Source organism: Ziziphus jujuba, chromosome 8 (genome assembly GCF_031755915.1).
Source record: "Ziziphus jujuba cultivar Dongzao chromosome 8, ASM3175591v1".
Taxonomy (NCBI): domain Eukaryota; kingdom Viridiplantae; phylum Streptophyta; class Magnoliopsida; order Rosales; family Rhamnaceae; genus Ziziphus; species Ziziphus jujuba.
In genome coordinates, this window is record NC_083386.1 from 20,409,295 (window position 1) to 20,428,503 (window position 19,209).

General features: G+C 35.4%; 3 protein-coding genes and 1 pseudogene across 4 annotated transcripts; 3 read left to right on the top strand and 1 right to left on the bottom strand.

Moving 5' to 3' along the window:
• Nucleotides 1-322: 322 nt before the first annotated feature.
• LOC107413782 (anthranilate synthase alpha subunit 1, chloroplastic) lies at nt 323-5,773 on the top strand. 2 transcript variants are annotated; one of them, XM_048469545.2, is made up of 11 exons: nt 323-583; nt 1,135-1,319; nt 1,438-1,627; nt 2,455-2,606; nt 2,954-3,069; nt 3,169-3,415; nt 3,570-3,626; nt 3,767-3,919; nt 4,557-4,637; nt 4,744-4,830; nt 5,276-5,773. In XM_048469545.2, the coding sequence occupies exons 1-11, from the start codon at nt 418-420 to the stop codon at nt 5,606-5,608; spliced, it is 1,767 nt and encodes a 588-aa protein (XP_048325502.2). In that variant the 5' UTR covers nt 323-417; the 3' UTR covers nt 5,609-5,773. The 2 variants fall into 2 exon arrangements, with proteins under 2 accessions (XP_048325502.2, XP_048325503.2); XM_048469546.2 differs by having other exon boundaries at nt 4,581-4,637.
• A 2,140-nt stretch (nt 5,774-7,913) lies between these two features.
• LOC112490929 (putative receptor-like protein kinase At3g47110) lies at nt 7,914-12,105 on the top strand (annotated as a pseudogene).
• Nucleotides 12,106-12,888: 783 nt separating this feature from the next.
• Nucleotides 12,889-17,638, top strand: LOC107413836 (probable LRR receptor-like serine/threonine-protein kinase At3g47570). The gene is made up of 2 exons (XM_016021885.4): nt 12,889-15,945; nt 16,029-17,638. The coding sequence occupies exons 1-2, from the start codon at nt 13,233-13,235 to the stop codon at nt 16,406-16,408; spliced, it is 3,093 nt and encodes a 1,030-aa protein (XP_015877371.3). The 5' UTR covers nt 12,889-13,232; the 3' UTR covers nt 16,409-17,638.
• Nucleotides 17,480-18,318, bottom strand: LOC107413858 (pleckstrin homology domain-containing protein 1). The gene has a single exon (XM_016021908.4). It carries the CDS (start codon nt 18,210-18,212, stop codon nt 17,781-17,783), a length of 432 nt encoding a protein of 143 aa, XP_015877394.2. The 5' UTR covers nt 18,213-18,318; the 3' UTR covers nt 17,480-17,780.
• Nucleotides 18,319-19,209: the final 891 nt, after the last annotated feature.

Below are 19,209 nucleotides of genomic sequence, written 5' to 3' on the forward strand. Positions count from 1 at the left end.
TTTGCCAAGTCAATTAATTACTTCCTACAAAAGCTAAAGAAAAAACTAGAACCAAAAAAAAAAGAAAAAAAAAGAAAAAAAAAAAGGGTTTATTGTATTTCTCAAAATTAACTATCATTTTAACAGCATTTAAAGCGCCAAAGCGATTGTGACATAGACCAGATGTGAAACCAAACAAATGAAAATCTTTTAAACCCAAAAACAATAAAATTCCAATAATGGATAATAACAAACGGTAAATTAGGAAAGACAGATATTTTAATTACATGCAGAGCAGACCTATATAAATGACGGACCAACAATTGAACGGAGACTCTCTCACTCACTCTCTCTCTCTCTCTCTGTGTCTGATCTCTCACAGTCAATCTCACCGAAACCGACGGACTACCCGCTTTTCCTCTCCAACATCCACACAGAATGCTGACACTACCTTCCTCACACTACTGCAAGTTCCCCACCTCTCGCCGGCAGTCTCTTTTTCCGGTCACCGGCGCTGTAGTTGATAGAAACTCAAGCTCAAGCTCCCTAGCGTTTCTTCGAAAACTGAAATGCTCCTCCTCTCTCTCGAGTCCTCCATCATTTGGTTATTTAATCTTTTTTCTATGCTGTTTTTGCCTTTTGCGTGTGTTAAAAGTATATAATCCAATATCGTTCCCATCTCTTATGAGTTCGAGCTGTCGAAAACAGCGGTATCTAGTTATGTTTTTAATATGGTACGGTAATCAGAGTTGCAGGTTCTAAGAATTCGATCCTTGTTGTTGGCTTAGTGGTTTTTAACATTCTGTATCTGTTTGGTCTTCAAGAAAGAAAGTGGAAGAAAATCCATTACATTTTAAAACATTTAAAGTTGGTTGGTTTTTTTTTTTAAACAAAAACCAAACTCTAGTTGATACCCAAATAGGATATTTATTTATTTTTTTAAATTTCTTGTTTTGCTTATTCCGGCCATTGTGTTCTATGTTCATAACGTATATAGGAATCGAATGAAAGTCACAGTCTGAGTGGAGTGGCAGTTTTCTTTTTTTTTTTCTTTACTTTTTTTTTTTTTTTTTTTTTTAAAACATGTTTTCAGGAGCTTTAGATTTAAGTTTTATTTTTGTACTTTTATGACTTTGTATTTTTTGTTTGTGTCAGTTAACGAAGTGGGAAATTTCCAAGAAGCATCGAAGAATGGGAATCTGGTTCCACTTCACCGGTGCATATTCTCCGACCACCTTACGCCGGTTCTTGCATACCGTTGTCTGGTTAAGGAAGATGACTTGGAGGCTCCCAGTTTTCTCTTTGAAGCGGTGGAGCCCAGCAACCGAGTTTCTACAGTTGTAAGCTATTTTGCCTCTGAAGAATCTTCAATCGCTTTCTTTTATTGTATTTTTATGGGGTCTTTTAATAAATAATTTTGACTCACAATTTATTATTTTGTCGGATCGTACACAATAGGGCCGTTTCAGTGTCGTTGGAGCCCACCCAAGAATGGAAATTGTGGCTAAAGAGAAAAAGGTTACGATAATGGATCATGAACAAGGGCGTTTTACAGAGGAAATTGTTGAAGATCCAATTTCAATCCCCAGAAGAATTTCTGAAACTTGGAAGCCCCAACTTATCGATGACCTTCCTGACACATTTTGTGGTAAGCCAAAAAAAAAAAAAAAAAGTGTCAAAATAATTTTTATTTCCCTTCTTTAATGCTTCGATTGTGCTATGATCCAGTGCTTTTATGGTTTTTTTTTGTCTTTTTCTTTCTTTCTTTCTTTGACTCATTATTTAATACCTTGTGTAACTGGCACAAGGCAAAGGTTTGCATATTAATTGGACCAACCAACTTCTTGACAATCTAGATTTTTGAACCTTATGGTACCTTTACTTTTTGGGTTTTTCTTCTTTCATTTTCAATGTTTTAATAAATTGGGAGGTATAGGCCATCATGATGTGTGCTTACACATGCACCAAATTGATGTCACCAAATGAAGATACTTTCATTGCATTTGAAAAGCAAAAAACACTTCTTTGTTATCTAAATTTCTATGCTCTGTGTTAGACTTTTAGCGTGAAAAAGTGTTCAAGTTGCTCTCTGTTTCCTAAATAATCCCACTTCCTGGAGTAAGATAAGGATAACACTTAAACAGCTATGCCTCAATGCTAGACCCATGAACCGAAGGCTTCCTATTAAGAGCAGTAGGGATGATGTCAAAAAGTCTTTTTGTATCTCACATTAAATGTTACAAATAATGCATTTAAATTCGCTTTCGGTAATTTTCTGTGTCTTTTGTTAGTTTGTGACCCTGCACTAGATTTGTTATCATGTCCAGAATGGAATACTGAAATTTACAAGTTGTTTACATGTTGAAAGTAGATACAGTAGTTAGATTTCTCTATCCGTATTTAGAAGACATAGCTTTCACTTTAACTACTAATTTTCACAAGAACATACTTGGTGATTAACCCTTTCTTGAATAGGTGGCTGGGTTGGTTATTTTTCATATGACACAGTTCGATATGTGGAAAAGCGAAAAATTCCATTTTCGAAGGCTCCCAAGGATGATAGAAATCTACCAGACATGCACTTAGGCCTTTATGATGATGTAATTGTGTTTGATCATGTGGAGAAGGTACTCGACTCTTCAAGTCAGTTTAATGTTATACATAAATGAATAGTTTTATGTTCTATTAATGCATCATCTACCGTGTACAGTTAAAGACTTTTGGTTCAGATATTCTTGTCTTTTTCTTGCATTACAAGCATTAAATATAGACATGACTCCATTGTATAGACTTACTTAAGACTTCCGTTTTCAAGTGCCTTTTTTTATATTTCCAAGTACCAAGTCTGTCTGTATCACTCTATTAATTTTCAACCTATAAAAGTCTCAGAAACAGATTGATAGTTAATATGTATGAGCTACTTATGTGTTTTTGAGATTCTTTTGGCGGTTCTTGAGATTTTGTTTATTCTCAGAAAGTATATGTTATCCACTGGGTAAGACTAGATTGTTACTCTTCCCTTGAGAGGGCTTATGAAGGCGGAGTGAAACGTTTAGAAATATTACTGGCTAGAGTACAAGCAGCTATGCCGTAAGTACCTGCCCTGCTGCAGTCATTTAACTATAAATAAGTTGAATGCTATATAGTTTTCGCTTTACAACCTTGATCAATTTCATTGTCAATTGTTAGCCCAAGGCTAACAGCAGGTTATGTGAATTTATATACTCGCCATTTTGGTCCTTCTTTGAAGAATTCAAATATGACAAGGGATGAGTATAAGAAAGCAGTAGTGAAGGTAAAAGAACATATTCTCTCAGGGGATATTTTCCAGATTGTATTATCTCAGCGTTTTGAAAGACGTACATTTGCTGTTCCTTTTGAAGTTTATAGAGCACTGAGAGTAGTAAACCCAAGTCCATATATGACTTACATGCAAGTTAGTATCTTCACCTTTTAACTATTTCTTTTTATTTTTATTTTTTTACTTTTTCTGTCTGTGAAACTGTTGCACCAATCTAGTAATGCGTTTCCTAGGCTGTTCAAATTAAATTGAGAGTTAATGGTATTAATTATGTCATATTCTCTATCAGGCTAGAGGATGTATACTTGTCGCTTCAAGTCCAGAAATTCTTACTCGTGTAAAGAAGGTAATAAAGTTTTGACTGTAGATATAGATTCGATCCAAACAAATTAATAAGTCTTCATGTATTCTCATTTTTCCTAGCATCTTTTATTTTGTTATGTTAATTCCAAAGCAGGATGTGTTTTATAATTTTTCTAAGAACAGGGAAAGATTGTGAATCGACCACTAGCTGGAACTGCAAAAAGAGGGAAGACAACCAAAGAAGATGAAGATTTGGAAATACAGCTTCTTAATAATGAAAAACAATGTGCAGAGCACATTATGCTGGTTGATTTGGGTCGGAATGATGTTGGAAAGGTTCTTACTTTACCTATGCCCTTATAACGTGGTTTTGCAAAGATTTGCACTCTAATTTCATCGTTTCAAAACATATTTGATCCCCTGGATGAGACTCAACATGAAAACTACTCTGCTTTTCTGTCATGCATATTCTGTTGGGTTTTGTTTTTAGGTTCATTTTGTAGAAATTAAAAAGTACCAAAGCTCTCACATGTGAAATATTTTACCGCATTTGGTCTGAATTTAGGAATTAACTTGATAATTGTAGCCATCTGTTATTTAGGATGTTTCATCCTTAGTTTGTATTCTATCTAATTTCCTTCAGTCTATTTACCATATAAAAAAAAAAAAAAATTGTTATTCTATTAATGACTTCTTCTTTTAAAAGGTCAATAGAGAAACCTAAAATCTTTGGTAGAGCAGCTTTCCTGAAAATAAAGATTTGTGTATTACTGATCACATAGCATATACAATGATATCTGTTATACGTGTTGTGGTTCTATTCACAATTTCTTCGTTGGTAATCACCAAAGTTTTTGTGTTTCCACTTAGAATACCTTATTTTCTATATAATGCAGCGAGACTTAGCTTCTTTCTGTCATTTTTAGATATAAATTGCTTAAACTGGTCTCAATGATGAAGATTGTTGATGCAGGTATCAAAATATGGTTCTGTGCAGGTGGAAAATTTAATGAATGTTGAACGCTATTCCCATGTCATGCATATAAGCTCCACGGTGAGATCCTTAAGTTTGATGACATTTTGACATGTAAAATATAGCAGCTTTCAAATAGCTTGTTATACCATGCTGGGAAGAAAACTTATAATGTTTTCGTATGCAGGTTACTGGGAAGTTGCTTGATTCTCTCACTTGCTGGGATGCCCTGCGTGCCGCATTGCCTGTTGGAACTGTCAGTGGGGCACCAAAGGTTGTCACTTATTTTTAATTCTTCCCTTCTTATCTTTTTACTTCTCCATGCAAATTTTGTTCTAAAGCAATAAAAGGATGGTTTTAACTTACTTTTAGGGATTGAGGTCAAAAGTGAATTTGTTATGTATTTTCAACCTCCTTTTTCCCTTGATTATTCATTTTGGTTTAAATTTTCTAATAGAGTAAAATGTTTTTAACTATTTAGTATGAGCATGTGTTTATATAGCTACACAATTCACAAAAAACGTGTTGTTTTTCCCCTCCATGAAGATTTCACAGGGCAGGCTTTCATCAAATAAATATTTTTAAGACTTTTCAAGCTTTCACGATGGTATTACAGATAAACAAACTATTTTCCGCGTGACATTAATAAATCATATCAAAATTCTTTTATTAACTGTTGGAGCTCAGAAAACATCATTTCCTAATAAACTCAATGGCAGGTGAAGGCAATGGAGCTAATTGATGAATTGGAAGTGACGAGACGTGGCCCCTACAGCGGTGGATTTGGTGGTGTGTCTTTTACTGGAGATATGGACATTGCTTTGGCTCTCAGGACTATTGTTTTTCCAACAGGATCACGTTTTGACACCATGTACTCATACAAGGATGCAAACCAGCGCCGAGAATGGGTGGCTCACCTTCAAGCTGGTGCTGGAATAGTGGCTGATAGTGACCCTGATGATGAGCATAGAGAGTGCCAGAACAAAGCTGCTGGTCTTGCCCGTGCCATTGACTTGGCAGAGTCCGCATTTGTTGATAAAAAATGTGTTTAGGGACCCAAAAAGGGTGAGCTTTATGTTTTCTGAATTTTGATCTTGTGGGGTTTAAAGTGTTGGTTTTTTAGTAGGGTGGCAAGGAAAGTGAGAAGATTGTAAGAATGACAACACAGTTTCTGCTTGACTTTGTTTTTAATGTGAAAATATGGCAGTTCAACTTCATATAGATACCTAAAATCTTGCTTTGTGGGCTTTTATTTTGCTTTACAATACTATTAAATGCACCAAGTTGTTTGGTAAAATTAAGATTATTATTATTGGCTAAAAAATTATATATTAATTTTTAATATATTAGTGAAACTTAATAAAAGCCTATTAAATAATACACCTCATTTCGCAACCTCACATGGCACAAAAGTTAGTAAAGGTTTGGTGCTTTTGCCGTATATACAAAGAAATGATCAAAGCTGTTGCCCTCGTTTTTGGCCTTTGCCATATCTCTCTTTGAGTTATACCTGCCTTAGATTGTTCTGTCGAAAAGAATTATAATAAAGCCGTCCACGAATATTGCCTTGATAACAGTAATATATGAGTGTGTGTGTATATATATATATAGCTTAACACTGTTCCACCCATTAATATGTCCTCTAGGGGCTTTTGTCCTTTCTGTCGTTTTCATTTCTTCTATGGATACTTTTTTCCTCAATTCCATTAATGCCGCATGCATCTCACCAGTCAACGTTTTTTGTTTTTATTAATAATATAATATAGGATAAAATTTGGTACATTTACAACACATTTTGGAGGCCTAATAATTACAAGCAATTGGAGTCCTAATAATATAACCAAAGTATTATTAAATTTAGTCAAATTATATATTTTATTTCATCAAGTAATCAACTTATTAGTTAGGTATATATGAATATCTATACTAGTTATATCTTTGAGTACGTGTTCACACACCCAAAATCTCCATATTATCAAACCAAGCTTAAGTATATAAATATACATGTAATTAAATTGGGATAATTGGAGATTGACAATTTTATTTTTTTATATTTAAATTATATGAATATACTAATTAATAATATTGTAGCATGTATCATTTATTAAATAAATTTTATAAATATTTTGGTACTGTATCGTTATAACAAATAATAATATTTCCAATATATATATATATATATATATATAACCACCATTAAGGATATTTTCGTAATAATGAAATCTTTCCCCAACTTCCCACTGATTTCATGAAACCGTTGTTGTCACTTGCCATTCTTTTCTTCCACGAACAATGTCAAACGATGGGTAGTCTACTGGCCAATACCATTACCACCACCACAGTGTCAAGAAGTCAAAGTCTACTAACCACTAACACTTCCACTGCCACATCAAAGCAACTCCATTATTGAACCATGTGGCATTGAAATTTTGAATTTAATTTCTTGCGTCAATAGAGTTTTTAAATGTGTGACTAGAAACAGTGGAATTCATGAATAAGTTTCTTGATAGGTGAATGGTGCGATTCATTATTAGAAATTCAATGATTCAAAATATTTGCAATACATTAAACCGATTCAAATTGGTGGGCTAAGGTCTTAGAATTGATAAGTATAGTTTCTCTTAGTGTAATTATTTGTGTGTATATATATATATATCGTTTTTTTTTTAACAAATTATCTAATTTACAAACTATTCAAAATTATTTTGTATTTTTTATTATTCAAACCTGTACTTCTTTGAATCTGTGTTCTTATAGGCAGGAACTAATCTGCTTTATCATATATATATATATCTGAAAAAATATTTTATATTATAATTGTAACATCCCATATCGATTGAAGAGGGGCACGAAGCGGTTTTTATAAGGTTGTGGATACTTCTTCCTTCAAGACGTGTTTTGTGGACCCACCGTGTAACTGGGATCGCAGAAGCAAAAACTTGAGGTCAGGGAGTAAGAGAAGGTGTAGGTTAAATAACCTATTATCTTATACGATGTAGACTTTTCCTTTATTAACGTGCTTTCCTCGTTATTTTTACTTTTTAGAAAGAAATGTGACTTTTATTTTTATTTTTAATTCATATAATCTAATTTTAACCCCTTAAAACTTGTGGATATCTTCGTTGGAGCATTGCTATGTACAATGTCAAACTAAATTATATGAATCCGACCAAAAATGATTGTGTTTAATTATATAGGTGTCTTTGCGAGTGATTCCTAGAGCTTTAGAAGTGTTGCATAGAGGATAAAATCAATTCTTAATCTCTTTGGCAAAAAAAATAAAAATAAAAATAAAAGTTTTCCATATAAATTTATCTATAAATAGATGAGTTTTTGTCTTTGACTGGGAGTTCACACTCAACAGTTATTTCACTTTCTTTGTTTCCTACTCCAAATCCAATGAATCTTCAGAAAACCAAATCCTGTGCCATTAATTCTCTCAAAGACTTCCGATTGATTCTGTTTTTCTCATTTATCTTGCTATTCTTGCAAACTCGCACCTCTGCCTTTGTTCCAAGTAATGAGACTGACCGCTTGGCACTGCTCAAATTTAAAGAAGCAATAGATAGTGACCCACAAAGTGTTTTGAGCTCCTGGAATGGTTCTCTGCACTTCTGCAACTGGGTTGGGATTAGTTGTAGCCCTAGGCATCAAAGGGTCATGGCGTTGAACCTAACAAGGAGTGACTTGCATGGCTTTATATCACCTTATATCAGCAATTTAACATTTCTCAGGTTTATCATCCTCCCAAACAACAGTTTCTTTGGAGAAATTCCGCCAGAAGTCGGTCGTTTATTTCGACTGCAAGTTCTTGATCTTTATAATAACAAGCTCAGAGGATTAATTCCATCCAACTTGATGATAAACTGCTCAAATCTCAGAAGCATAGATATGGCGCGGAATAAACTCGCAGGAAATATTCCAAAGGAAATTGGTTTGCTGGTGAGGCTTGTGAGGATTCAGGTTGGGAAAAACAATTTGACTGGAGAAGTTCCAACTACCATTGGAAATCTTTCTTCACTTGAAAATTTTCGGGTGGCCTATAACAATTTAGTAGGAAATGTTCCAAATGATATTGGCCGTTTGAAAAGTCTGAGGGTGATCAATATTGCAGCCAATGGGTTTTCCGGTGCGATCCCTTCATCCTTTTATAATATATCTTCTATCGTAGACATTTCAATGGCAAAAAATTACCTAAGTGGCACTCTTCCGGCCAACATGGGCATTACCATGCCTAATCTCCAACACCTTGGCCTCGGTTCTAATCAATTCTCTGGGGCGTTCCCTCCTTCATTTTCCAATGCTTCAAATCTCGAAATAATAAGTATTTCAGGTAACAACTTTTGTAGGACAAGTTCAGATCGACTTTGGTAATCTACCAAACCTAAGGTGGCTAGCTTTTGGTGCAAATAATCTTGGAAATAACTCATCCGATGACTTGGAATTTATAAGGTCTTTGACAAACTGCAGCAAACTGGAACTTTTTGAATTCAGTGAGAACAACTTTGGAGGTGTCCTTCCTGAATCTATAGCAAACTTGTCAACCCAACTCAAAACTCTATATTTGGGGAGCAATCCATTATATGGAAACATCAGTGGAGCATGTTTGAGAATTTCATTAACATGATTGGGTTGTTTATGTATGACAACCTTTTTACAGGTAACATTCCCGATTCATTTGGTAAGTTTCAAGATATGCAAGTGATAGATCTAAGTGGGAATAGATTTTCAGGACTGATTCCATCTTCCATAGGGAACCTCACTCAGTTGTCTGAACTCTTCTTGTATAATAACTTGTTAGGAGGAAGCATTCCTCCAAGTATTGGAAACTGCAAATATTTGCAATATTTGGACATTTCACAAAATAAACTTGTTGGAGCTATACCAAGGCAGGTCATTGGAATGTCTTCTCTGTCGCTGTTGCTAAATTTATCGACTAATTCATTGAACGGCTCTCTACCTATAGATGTAGGCAATCTTAAAAGTCTTAACTCTTTGGATCTCTCTGAAAACAGATTATCTGGTGAAATTCCACCAGCCATTGTGGAGTGCCAGAGCATGGAGTACCTTTTTCTGCAGGGGAATTCCTTCCAAGGAAATATACCTTCATCTATGGCTTCCATAAAAGCTCTTCGAAGTCTGGATCTTTCAACAAATAAGCTTTCTGGTCAAATTCCAAAAGGTCTAGGGGAAATTCCATTTCTATATTTGAATCTATCTTACAATAATCTTGAAGGTGAGGTACCCAAAAGTGGTGTTTTTGGAAATTCCAGTGCAATATCATTGACTGGAAATTCTCAGCTTTGCGGTGGCGCACCTTCACTGAAATTGCCACCATGCCCCATCAAAGCATCAAATCGGGGAAAGAACCATAATTTCAAACTAATGATCATAATTGTTAGTGGGGCTGCGTGTTTCCTTCTGCTTACAACTTTTCTTTTTTTTAGTTGGAGGAGAAAATCACGAAACAAGTCATCTTCTGTCCTCTCCACATTAGAACATCTTCCAAAGGTTTCATACAGAAGGCTTTTTGAAGCTACTGGAGGATTCTCTCCTGGAAATCTAATTGGATCCGGTAGTTTTGGGTCTGTATACAAAGGAATTATTGATCAGGGACAACATATTGCAGTAAAGGTTCTCAACCTTCAACAGAGAGGTGCTTCAAAGAGTTTCATTGCAGAATGTAATGCTCTGAGAAATATCCGCCACAGGAATCTTGTTAAGATCTTAACGTGTTGCTCAAGCATTGACTCAAACCGTAATGAATTCAAAGCTTTGGTGTTTGAATTCATGACAAATGGAAGCTTAGAGAAGTGGCTGCATCCAGATAGAGAGAGTGAAAATCAAGCAAGGAATTTGAGTCTCATCCAAAGATTAAATATTGCCATAGATGTGGCTTCTGCATTACATTATCTTCATGACCAGTGCGAAACCACAATCCTTCATTGTGACATAAAACCGAGCAATGTTCTTCTTGACAATGATATGATAGCTCATCTTAGTGATTTTGGTTTGGCAAGGCTTCTCTTGACAACCACCAATTCTTCTCAAACTCAAAGTAGCACAGTTGGAATGAAGGGAACCATTGGCTATGCTGCACCAGGTTAGACATTTGGTCTTTGGCATTGTACCATCATTAAACTGATTTTATATCTTAATTTTGCATTTTTTGATCTGATATACTTCAATCCATTTTAGTGAAGTAACTAAATTTATTGATCTGTGATATTGTGTATATATATATATATATATATAGTATACATATAACTTTTTGATCTAGGTATATCCATTACTGTTATATATATATTTTTTAGTCTACGTATATCCATTAAATATATATATATGTATACATTTTTTAGTCTAGGTATTCCCATTACTGTAATTTTCTTTTTCTTCTCATTCTGTTCTTTTATCCCTATAAAACTGAATTGCTTCTTTCTCAACAAACTCTTTATCTTTTTTTCATGAAATGATATCTAGCTCTAACTTACCTACGACTTTTGATTTCTTATTTTTATGAAAGTTTTAAAAGTGCATATGGCCTCCAAAAACATTTCTGCCATTGTATGTTATGTATTATTTGTCTGTATGCTGTTTAATATTCAGATGCTCACCAGAAAATCATCTCTTTAAACGATACTCCAGCTAAATTATGTAGAAAAGTTATACCTAATCATTGATTCCGTAATTAAGAAAAAAGTATTATATATTTGATTCATGACGCCAAAGAAAGTATTTAATGAAAACTTACAACTTCCACAGATTTTGAATAGTTTTTTCCTCATCCAGAAAATTGTTGAACCAGAAGTATTATAAGCATACCCATACGAATATTTACATTTTTTTTTTTTTTTTTTCAAAACCAAACTGGAGATACAATTTCATTTTTGCATCAAACCTTGTGTCTCATTATACTAAACAGAGTTGCCAAAATTATATGTATGAAACAGAGTATGGAATGGGGGCTCAGGCATCAAAACAAGGGGATGTTTACAGCTTTGGAATCCTCATATTGGAGTTGTTCACGGGAAAAAGGCCCACCGATGAAATTTTCATAGATGGTTATAATCTCCATACTTTTGTTAGGAATGCATTTCCCAATAGACTCTTGCAGATTGTAGACCAAACTACTGTTCTAGGAGAAACATCAATGGCTACAGAAGAAGATAGCTCCGACAACTATGTGAATGACCAGATAGAGGAAGAACAAGGACCCAAAAACACGTGGAAGCTCTGCCGCATGAATGGTAACTTCGAAAATTGCTTAGCTTCAATCCTGAAGATTGGAATTGGTTGTTCAATGGAATCACCAGGGGAAAGAATGAACATGGAAGATGTCACCAGGGAAATTCATCTCGTAAGAAAAAGCTTTTCTCGACAATAGGATTTGTTATAAGAGCTTGAGGGGATATTAGATTTATAATATTTAGTATATTTATTATTTTAATTACTAAGAGTAGTTTAATCTATGATTATTATTTTAATTAGTAAGAGTAGTTTTAATCTTTTATTTTGCTTGTTAGCCTATATAAAAAATAATAACAATAATTCTAGCGTTCTTTTCTCTCCTGTTCTTTCTTTTAGTTTATTTTGTGATGAATATCTGACAGTATTCACTGGGATAGACCTAGCGCAACTCTATTTTCTGAGGTAGTATGTACTTTGATTGAAAAAAAGCGTACCGCAATTTTTCATACCTCAAGATGTGCTAATAATATTTCCTTACTCATTGTTAAAAAGAACTGTAATCACATTCTGCAAATCACTAAAATCCCATTAAGTTTTCCCTTCATCTTTTGTTTTAAACTTCCCAGTTTTTTCTATCCCTCGCTGATTGCTGACATTTTTATTTTTCTAATTTATTTTAATTTGTCATTATTTATTATATTATTATTATTATTATTATTATTATTTTCTATCCCACTGCCTTGTTAGTCCTCCGGCCGGTCTATATCTGTGGTTGACAAAATCCCATTGCAAAAAGTCACTAAGATGAAAGTCTTTGGATTTGTGGCTCCTAGAAGAACACATATATGTTTATGTATATTTGTGGCTCCTAAGCATCTCACTTCACCAAAAAAACCAATAAATATCTCAAGAGTTTGACAGAGTATTTATTTCCCTCGTTCAACCAAAATACACTTAGTTTAGATGTCAACGACTCTTATGTATTGTGGAAACGACTTTTGAAAATGAAAGCAAATAATTTCAATCCCCAAATGCACGAGGTTTAGATATTAACGACTTTTGCATATGAAAGTCAATAATGGATACTCCATTACTGGGGAAATCGAATTAATAGTCAATCAATAATGGATACTCCATTACTGGGGAAATGGAATTAATAGCTGTTGTCTCATAATAAGACTTTACACAGTACCAAACAAGGAATTCAAATGGCGGACAAGTTGAGATGTATTCAGGGGTCAGAAAAACCATCCAACAAGTAGTCTTGGTAGAGAAAACTTGTCTGGACCCAAAATTATCTAAAAAAGTTTCTCCCAAGCCTAGCGAAAACAAGGTCTTTACTGATAGATTTCACATTAACATACTGTTAGTGCTTTAATCAAAATTGAGATTGGTTAAACTATTGCTCATATAAACTACTTAGCTATATAATAATAAAAAGCAGAGAGCTAAGATTACTTTCTAAATAAAAATCTTGATACTAAGAGGATGGCGCCTTGGAGCTTGAGATTCTACCGTTCACTGTTTCTCTCCAACTTTTTCTTTTGTGTAAATTTGCTGAGCCAAAATTCTATATCTATCAACACCATCGCTATCTCCACCTTGGGGAATGATAGTGATAAAGTTTCATTACTCACTTTGAAATCTGATTTGGTTGCTGGTGGCAGTACCATAACCGGTGCACTGAGCTCATGGAATGATTCTGTTCACTTCTGCCAATGGCAAGGGGTAACATGTGGTCACCGACATGAAAGGGTTACAGTCTTGAAGCTGGGTGATCAAGGGTTATCCTGTACCATACCTTCTTCTATCAGAAATCTTACGTTTCTAAGGCGGTTAAATCTTTCCAACAATGATTTGCATGGTATCATCCCCAAAGAGATTGGTTGGTTGTCACGACTGGAGCATCTTGATCTGAGCAGAAATTCTCTGGAAGGTGCAATTCCAGTTGAACTTGCAAACTGCACAACTCTAAAAAATATTACACTTCACCACAACAATCTTAGAGGGGGTATTCCTTTTCAGCTTGGTACCATGTTGGGAATGTATGAGATGTGGCTTGGTTATAATGGCCTAACAGGCAGCATTCCTTCTTCTCTTGGCAATCTTTCGTCTCTTAGGTTACTTTCATTAAGGAGAAACACTCTGGAAGGAAGCATTCCACGGGATATTGGTCGCCTGAAGAGCTTGGAGTATATTGAACTAACTGAAAATAACCTGTCTGGTATTCTTCCTTCCTCTTTTTGTAATCTCTCATCACTCATTCAAATCAGATTAATTGACAACCAATTTTCTGGAGATCTGCCCAATATTGGCCTATGCTTTCCTCGTCTTTACAAGATTGGCTTAGGAGTCAATCAATTCACTGGAACCATTCCATCATCCATAACAAACATTTCAGGAATTGAAGTTTTTGATGTCGGTGAAAATAGGCTGAACGGGCGAGTACCAGAAAACATGGGGTTCCTCCAGGGTATGAAATGGTTGAGCTTAGGCTCTAATAATTTAGGAAGTGGAAAAGAAGGTGATTTGAGATTTCTAGTTTCTTTGACAAATCTTAGCAGTCTTAGAGTGTTAGCTATTTCCAACAATCATTTTGGAGGCGCCTTGCCAACATCAATAGCCAACCTCTCAACCCAATTGATAACTTTTGCGTTGGAAAGAAATGAAATATATGGAAGCATCCATGCAGGAATTGAAAACCTGCTCAACTTAAGTGCATTTACCCTAGGAAGGAATTACCTAACTGGGAAGGTACCATCTTCCATTGGAAAGCTTCAGAAACTGGGCATACTAGGTCTCGAAGAAAACATGCTATCAGGTTCAATCCCTCCTTCCCTCGGTAACCTCACTCAATTGATTGAGATCTCACTAGCTGTTAACTATTTGAATGGTAGTCTTCCATTATCTCTTACAAATTGCACTAATGTGCAAACTTTGTCCCTTCCCCAGAATAAGTTTAGTAGTAACATACCTAGTCAGTTCTTCGATTCTTTTGATGAATTGATATTTCTTCAATTGCATCAAAATTCCTTTACGGGCTTCCTTCCTGCTGGCGTCGGTAACTTGAAAAATCTTCAGGAATTTTCACTGCATGATAACAATTTGTCAGGAGAGATCCCCAAGGAACTTGGAAACTGCCCGAAATTGGAAGTTCTTCTTATGGGGGGAAACTATTTTCAAGGACATGTCCCCCCATCGCTGAGCCTTTTGGTTTCCATTCAAATCCTAGACCTTTCACTCAACAATTTGTCTGGAATGCTTCCAAAAGACCTGCAATCTCTTCGAGGTCTAAGGAGTTTAAATCTGTCTTTCAACCAACTTGAAGGCGAGGTTCCAACCGGAGGAATTTTTAGCAATGTCAGCGGAGTTTTCATCACTGGAAACAGGAAACTTTGTGGGGGAATTCCGGCACTGAAGCTTCCTGCATGCTCTATGTTAGAGTCAAGGAGGCCTAACAGCACTCGTCCCTCTTTAGCTGTGATATTTGTTATAATCTTTATTGGGGTTGTCGTCTTCTCTTCCTTAGTCATTTTCATTATCAATAGGAGATCTCCAAAAGGGAAATCAACCCCATCACCTTACCAGGGGGTAAATGAGCACTATAGAATCTCATATAAAGAACTTCACAAGGCAACAGAAGGATTTGCTTCGCCTAACTTGATCGGCATGGGAAGTTTTGGTTCTGTTTACAAAGGAATTCTTAATGAAGAAGAACATCCGATAGCCGTGAAGGTACTGAACCTTCGGCAATGTGGGGCTCCAGAGAGTTTTGTCGCTGAATGTGAGGCCCTAAGAAGAATCCGACACCGGAATCTCCTAAAGATCATAACTTCCTGTTCAAGTGTGGACTTTGAGGGCAATGATTTTATGGCTCTTGTATTCGAGTTCATGCCTAACGGGAGTCTAGAAAACTGGATGCATGTAAATTTTCAACACCACACAAAAAGCCTGAACCTGGTCCAACGTCTAAACATAGGAATTGATGTTGCTTCTGCACTGAACTATCTCCACTACCATTGTCAGCCTCCAATTGTTCATTGTGACTTAAAGCCAAGCAATATTCTTCTTGATAGCGATTTCTCTGCCCACTTGGCTGATTTCGGATTAGCCAAGCTCCTTTTTGAAGCTGATGAGAATTTCAGCAAAGCTCTAGTCAGTTCAGCTGCTGTAAGGGGATCTATTGGATACATTACTCCTGGTAAGTATAGTTCCCATTTATTTCCCTTTTCTTCATGTCAGATAAAAATGACCTATTTACATAAGCTTCTATTTTAATTTCAGAGTATGGAATGGGAAGTGATGTGTCCATACAAGGGGATGTATACAGCTATGGGATCCTCGTGTTGGAGATGGTTACAGGAAAAAGGCCAACCGATGAAATGTTCAAGGATGGCCAGAACCTTCATGGCCTCTGTAAAATGGCTTACCCAGAAGCAGTACAAGAGATTGTGGATCCATATTTGCTTAATACAGAACTTTATGAAGACACGGACATAGCTAAGGTCAGCAGCAAACTGATGGACTGCTTGGTTTCAATTGTTCAAGTTGGACTTGCATGTTCTGCAGAATCTCCCACTGACCGAATGGACATCAAAGATGCCCTCGTCAAAATGCAACGCACTAAGAAGGCATTTATTGGGAACATAATTGGGGAGAGATGAAATCTGTAGCTGCTGGATGGTGAAGGAATAAATACCTTTACCATACTTAAGAGGGTATCTTAAAATTTATAACTGTTGAAAAGCAGAACAATTTAATTTTTAACAGTATAGTGGACTTTCTAATAATAATCTTAAATGTAATTCAACAATAGAATATAATATGTGTTACTTTCTCTACTTGAACTGTCAGAAGCTAAATCAAGGAAAGAAAAAAATGTCAGAAACTAATAGTACTTTACAAGATGCTATGAACACAGGTAAGTAAACCCTTTTACTTTGTAGTTCCAAAATTCCCTACCTTTGCCACAAAATCTTCCCAACGTTAAGTTATGCCAAACAAGATATGCTGAAAGTAGACCTAACTTATAAATGTAAACTCATTTTTAAGGTTTCTTTTCTTTTCTCTCCATGAAAGGTCGACTCTTGAAGATTGAAGCTGAGCGCTGGCAACCATAGAGACACTCCAATCAATGGAATCCAATGTTTTTCCACTAAAGCTAGTGAAAACAAATAGAAATAAAACAACGTGCAAACGACAAAGAAAAATCTTCCTATTTGGAAGACCTAAATCATACCGATCCTTGAACAGCAGATCAGACTCCAAATGCAGATCAGGAATCGAAGTTTGATCCAAAAACCAAACTCACCCACACTCTCTCAGTGAACACTATAAGACCCACTCATCCTTAAGAACTCCCAAGTCTATCAATCAAATATTCCTACAAATTTAGCAAATATTCCTACAAATTTAGCAACTCTAAATACCTTCCCATGCAAAATTCAGCTAATTAAGCATAGAAAAGCGCTTTTTTTTTTTTTTTTTTTTTTCCCCTTTTTATTCAGAATTGCAATTTCACAGAGTAAATACTTCAATCCTCAATAAGCAAGCTGAGTTATATTAGTCATGTAGATGATAGCGTCACTGTAAGCAAGAAACTATAGGAAAATGCATATATATATATATATAAATATATAGATATATACATATATATTAATTCAATTACCAAACAGGGTATTGTTATAGAGACCAAAAATCAAAATAACAAAGAGAAATCATCACAACATGCAAAAGGCAGAAATTTGACTCAATTGAGATCTGATCATTACAAAACAATGAGTATTCACACAAAGACCGAAAGTAAATACCGAATTTCATTGATATACAAAGATAAACACACAGAATACACTATGCACTTAATAAAAAAGAATTAAAAAAAAAAAAAAGAATAACACAGAGTACACTATGCACTTAATAAAAAAAAAAAAAAAAGAAAGAAAAAAAAAGAAGAATACAAGGTCGAAGGCTCAGACTCATCTACTTCTTCAATCTGACATTTTTATTTTATTATTATTATTGAGTAAACTAAGCAGCTCATTTCTTACTATCGTAATCGACGATCTCAGAATCGGTGACTGACCTCGAGTGCTGCACTATAGACCGTCCGATCGAGTTGATCCAGTCCTCCTTCTCTTTCTCTGAGTCGGCAATGAAGTACATGGTTTCCGTCCTGGTGGAGAGCTCGAAGGCGTACTGTTTGTTGAGAACGTCCTCAGCGCCCTTGACGGTGAGACAGGAGGCCACTGGTATTACGCCACGTGGCCTGGAAGCGCGGGTTATGGTGGAGTCCTTGAACCAGAAGAGCTTCCCTTGCTTGAGCACGAACCACCGGCGACGCCACGTCTTAATGTATTCGCCTTGCTTGGTTAGCCAACCGGCTCGCTCCGGCCCCGACCAGAACTCCACGTCGTTATAGTCCTCGGGCTTCTCCTTCTGGCCCATCGCGGCATGCCAGAGGCTCGCCATCTGAGCTGGATCCTGGTTTTGGGTTAATCGTAGGTGGATTCGAGGAGAAAGATGAATTAAACGACGTAGGATGTGGACAAATTAATTAATATTTATTAACTTTCGTCCATACATCCAATAATGCACCCCGTAAATTTTGCAAATTCGAAATGGAACCCCGTTTACTTGCTTGATATTACCTTTTACGCCCAACATTTGAATATTTCCCTCCGCTCAGTTAAGGATAAAAATTAGTCGCCAAAGGCAAAATAGAGCCTGGTAAATGGAGTACTGCTTCTAGACTTTTGCTATCCATAATTGGTTAAAGTATTATCTGGATATAAAAATATTTCACAAAAATTATTATTTTGAAAGTTTATACAATTAAATGAGAAATAAATCGATTTTTCATTTTCAAAGTTGAAATTGTCTAATGGAATATGAAAAGGCTATAATTTTGAGAAATGTATGTTTGATGCAGATTGATTCTGTGTGCACACAGAATATCTATTTTAGAAGCCTTTGGAGCGTCATAGAATAACGGGAAGGTGGTGATTGTGTGGTCTAAAATAAAGTCGGTGAGGAAGGGCCATGCTTAATTATTTAGGTGCGCACTCATGCCTTAAGGGGGTGATTTTTCCTTTTTGGGCTTTATATGTAATTTTGTGTATTCTGTTTTCTTTAAATTTTTGTAAATGTTATATTAATAGTTAGTCTTATTACACATCTCAAATAAATTTTAAAAAAAAAAATAATATACATAAACATCCAAATAAAAATGTTTCAAACTTTTTTTTCCCTCTCCAAATTTATAGTTGATTGAAATGCACATCAAATTATAATTAATACTGACCAACTAGCATATAAAATAGTCAAATTATTATCATTATTATTATTTGATAGTGAAGATGGAGAGACATTATTCAAGAAAGCTACTGCTTTTATCACGATTGAGCAATGAAATAGAAAATGCAAAAAACCGATATATTACCAAGAATAATGTTTTGGTTATATATTT